Source organism: Cydia strobilella, chromosome 15 (genome assembly GCF_947568885.1).
Source record: "Cydia strobilella chromosome 15, ilCydStro3.1, whole genome shotgun sequence".
NCBI lineage: Eukaryota > Metazoa > Arthropoda > Insecta > Lepidoptera > Tortricidae > Cydia > Cydia strobilella.
Genome location: NC_086055.1, coordinates 11,475,941 through 11,480,683, shown reverse-complemented (window position 1 = coordinate 11,480,683; position 4,743 = coordinate 11,475,941). Strand labels below are relative to the sequence as shown.

The following is a 4,743-nucleotide window of genomic DNA, read 5'->3' as shown; positions in this document are numbered from 1 at the left end:
GGTATATTGTACAAAAAAAAATCAGCCATATCGTATCTGGAGGAGCCCAAACTTGGTATGTTTCGAAAATTCATTTTGTTTTAATTAAAAAAAAAATGGTCGAAATGTAATGATGTGATATATTTTTAGAATCGTCTCAAAAAGCCCTTTCGTATGATACCACACACGATAGGTTTTGGAGATTATTTTTTTCCATGCAAAAAAAAAAAGTTTTACCACTACCCCCCCGGGAATTTTTTTTAGGAACTGCGGGTCAAAAATTTTGTTTTGACCTCTAGTATGCGTGTGCCAAACGGCTAACCTGTACAATTGTACATCTATTTGCGGTTTTTTAATTCGAACGGGTTACACTATAATAAATATTGGCTCATTTCTAATGAATTAAAATTGGACCGTTTTTATGGATACGAGATTTCTGCCACTAGTTTGTCATGATCAGTCACCAACAGGATGCGCACGGCGTTAACAAGGTGGAATAATAAAAACCTAACAAGCATCAAAATTACCCGCTTCTTCATAATGACGCCGTGAGCATTATACCTATAACCTAGGAAGCCCGCGCCATAAGGCGAAATAATTGCCATACAAATGACTTAATAATAACCCTAGTATATAAAATGTGGCGAGAACAAATGATTCGCAGAAGTCTTGGAAGGGTGATACAAGTGATACAAGTTTGTAGCGAAAAATGTTGAGGATATCGCTTTTGCTGTTGGTGGCTGTGTGTTCGGTGGCTTTGAGGAAAGTTCACGTGAGTTCTTAGAATTTTAGAAAATTCCAGTTTTCACCGATATTAGGTTTTGGGGGCTAAATTTAAAGAAAGGTATGGAGTCCTATATCTGATATCTTCTATCGATTACTCAACTATCGATACTTTTGCTAAATTCGCAAAAATAGTGTTCGCCCCCAACTTTGTAAGGCATATTTTTTATAATTATTAATTTAGGAGACTGTTTTATTATATAACTGGCCTAACGAGGTTTGGTAGAGATAATTCTAACAATCAGCTCTGCCAAACCTCACGATCATAGATTAAGCTTATAACTAGGTGACATTTTTAGGTGATACAAGATATATATAGTTGGTCAAACCAAATTGTCAGTAAATAAAAACAAAAAAAATTATACTCGTCCTATTCCTTTGGGTGCTAGTACTAGTGTAAGACAAAGATATTATGATTCTCTCTGTCTATGTTTGAAATGTAACAGTCCTTTGACAAACTATATGTATACGTACGCGATTATATTTATTTCTATGACCAACTTTTACTAATGCAGAAACTCTAAAATAAATAAACTTTTAGTGACTTAGTGAGTGTATTAGATACAGTTATGTATGGCACTATCCCTTTTGGCTATTTAGGGTTGTCAAAATTCAAGTCATTATCGACACAAAGGGACGTCAAGTTGTGCCAACCCTAATAATTGCTCGGAGCAATGATGAGCCGAACGGAGCCGAGAATCTCTATCTAACTACCGACCCTGCTCAGAATCGGTTGAGAAATGCTACCTCCAGAGGAGAAGACGAAAGCATTTTGCCCTAGTTAAAATTAAAACATAGACCTTCGCTAATGCTTCGGTCAAAAAACCTTAATCTCCATGCAATTGTCGGATGGAACTTTAGTATGAAATAACCTGATTTTTTTGGTGATTTTAAGGGTCCGTCGCTTTCATAACAAGAGTTGCTTAGTAATGTGCAGTTGCGTACATGTCTTGTAACACCTAAAAAAAACCATCCTGTATTTCAAGGCCGAGTCAGATGAAGATAAGGAGATCCACGAAGCGCTGATTCCCGTCATCGCGGAGTGCAGCAAGGAGCATGGAGCTAATGTGGCGGAAGTTATGGCCACCAAGAAGAACAAGGATTACGAGGCCATCGACGGGTGCCTTATCGAGTGCATGTACAAGAAGATGGGCATGGTTAGTGTGACGCCTCGGCCACGAAACAGACGCTCGGCGCCACCTCGGCGCCAACCGCCATATACCTACTTACTCGTAATTAGTTGAAATGAAACAAATGTACGCTCGGTGCGTGCGTTCCGTGGATCTCGGTTTAGGTTTAGTATAGTAATTGTAAGAAGAGGCAAATAAAGATGTAGATGAGAGAAGATTTAATTCAATTTATTTTCAGATGGATGACGACGGATCGTTTGTCGTGGACAAATTGGTAGAGACCGCTAAAAAATTCATGAAGGAAGCTGAAACTGAAAAAATTGAGGAAGTCATTAAACATTGTTCTGAAGGTAAAAACTTAAAAATATCAATCGACGTTAAAAAAATGTACTTATCTTAAAAAAATAAATAGTTATTAATTACTACTACTTTCAGTAGTGCACTTTAAAAATAATAAACTTGATAAAGTAATTTAGTTTCGAGGTCTTCGTCACGGCATTTAATAGTGTAAATATACTTACTCAGGCTGTAATATAAATAAATATCATAGGCCAAGTTACTGAAGAGCCAGAATTTGTATGGAGATCTAAATTTACCATTTCCAAAACGGAAGATTTTTTTATTTCTTTACAAACTTTCTTGAAATTTTCCAAGAATTTTTCCAACTTTTTGTAGATTTTTCGCAAATTGCATCTCTTAATGTAAGTGCTAAATAAAGTAGGTTAACAGATGATTTTTTTTCAGAGAGTGAGAAAAACCCCGAAGATAAGTGTGGGAAATCCAAAATGCTGCTAGCTTGTATGATAGAGCAAAAAGAAGCGGTAATTCTATGAGAATATTTAGACAATTAAAATATATATTGGTAGATTTTATAGTACATACGAATAAACGTCGGACATAATGCCGAAGGCAAACTATTAGTCAACTCCATCAAGCTTTGCAAAATCGTCATCTTCTTTCCGCTTGTCTTGGCTTTTTGCCACGGCTCGGCACGGCGGCTCGCTCAAGCTGTCTGAAGGTAACCAGGGAATGCTATCAGGTTTTTAATTGTATGAAAAAACCGATTAATAACCGGTTATTAACCGAAATTTCATACAAATAAAAACCGGTTTGCATTCCCTAGCGTTAACCAAATCCGGTAAATACCTATAATAATCGGTGCAGATGCGCATGTGTTTTTTTAGTATACCGGCTAACTTGTTTACACACCGTGGGCTCGAATAACCCGACAGATTTTAAAGGTGTATTCTTGACTGCATTTAGAGACTACCTATAATGTCATACAAAGTTTTTTTGAGATCGGTTTTGTTTTAGAGATCTAGTTAATTACTACACAACTTAACTACAAATTTTTTTTTTTTGCCAAATAGACCGACGCGTAATAAATTTTTTGCTCCTTATGAAGTTATGACTTCAGGAACGCGTTGTTAAAATCTGTCGGGTTACCCGAGCCCACGGTGTATCTGTATATTAAGGGGCATTCCACGAGAATATCGCTTACGAAATAATGCTTTTACCTTTTAAGGCAGCTACCTCAATGACATGCATAAAGCTCTAGAATATACTTGCCAATTTGTTAGTCAAGGCATGACATATAATCAGACCAATTATCGCGTTTTAGCATTTTCAGAAGTATTAGAAAATGCCATTTCGTAAGCGACATTTCAATGAATGCTTTTACAATACATGACCAAAAAGCTGAAATCTGAGATAAGTAGGTAATAATTTCAACCGAGGCACTATAATTTTAAACCACTTTGCCTTATTATTTGCCGGAATACTATTATCACTATCAGTTATGGACTAATATGATTTAGTTAGTTTATCTCATTAATCTCATAATTCTTATTCACTGAATTTTATATTTTCAGTTACACTTGTAATGTTGTCCCAGCGACCCGTCAAACAAGAAGAATAAACTAACAATGACCTAACCCGCTCTGTTAAAAGTTATATTTTAAGTTACATTTTATTATTTTTATGAAAAACTAATATATTATAAAATAATAACAATAATAAATATATTTTTATTGCAAATGTTGTTTTAATTAACTAAGTTGTAAGTTATAACGAATTAACTTTGTGCTAGAACTCTTTGTGTTTCTATTTTGTTTCTGTTTTTATAAAAACCAACATTACGTTCAAGATCAGTTTATACCAAAAAATATGGCCACGTTATTTAGAACATATAATGCTTACTATCTAATCACCAAATCATAGGGAGAGTTCGGGAAATTTGCCCAGGTGGGAGACTTGAACCATTTCATAGAAAAGTGCTGATATCAAAATACCTATATGTAGTTTTTGGCATGCAGACATGCACATATAGGTATCGATACCATATGATATTGGAGTACTGATAAAATAAATATCAAAATGATTTTAACTCACCCATCTAGGCAAGTCTCCCGGATTCCCCCTAATCATTTATATAGGTACCAGGTGGTACTAGTTTGTTTTGACTCAGGCATAACGGGTCTTGAGAAAAGTCTATGTTCCTACAAGGACAATGGAGAGGGAGTTGTGTTAAGTGTTCCCTTCCCTGTGACAACGAATTAAGAACTGTTTGTATCTGCAGCTACATAAACTAATTACAGGGATAGATCAACCTTATCCTTTTTCAGTACAAAACTACAGTTTAAAAGCAATCAATCTAGCTAGTCGTTTTAAAATGAGAGCGTAACTACGTTTGTATGGAGAACCGAGCTTGCTGCGGACTCTTAATCTCATGAAATACGCGCCCTCAACAGTCAGTTAACAACTTATCATACTCTTTCTAATTCTGCAGTATATGTAGCAGCAAACGACTCATACGTCACCAAGTTATTTAGTTAGGTACTCGTTTAACTGA

The 4,743-nt window shown here is 35.6% G+C and overlaps 1 protein-coding gene across 1 annotated transcript; it reads left to right on the top strand.

The window, feature by feature from the left end:
• Positions 1-587: 587 nt before the first annotated feature.
• On the top strand, positions 588-3,929 carry LOC134748055 (pheromone-binding protein Gp-9-like). Its single transcript, XM_063682788.1, has 4 exons — positions 588-751; positions 1,749-1,919; positions 2,131-2,242; positions 2,637-3,929. Exons 1-4 carry the CDS (start codon positions 689-691, stop codon positions 2,723-2,725), a joined length of 435 nt encoding a protein of 144 aa, XP_063538858.1. The 5' UTR covers positions 588-688; the 3' UTR covers positions 2,726-3,929.
• The last annotated feature ends 814 nt before the right edge of the window (positions 3,930-4,743 follow it).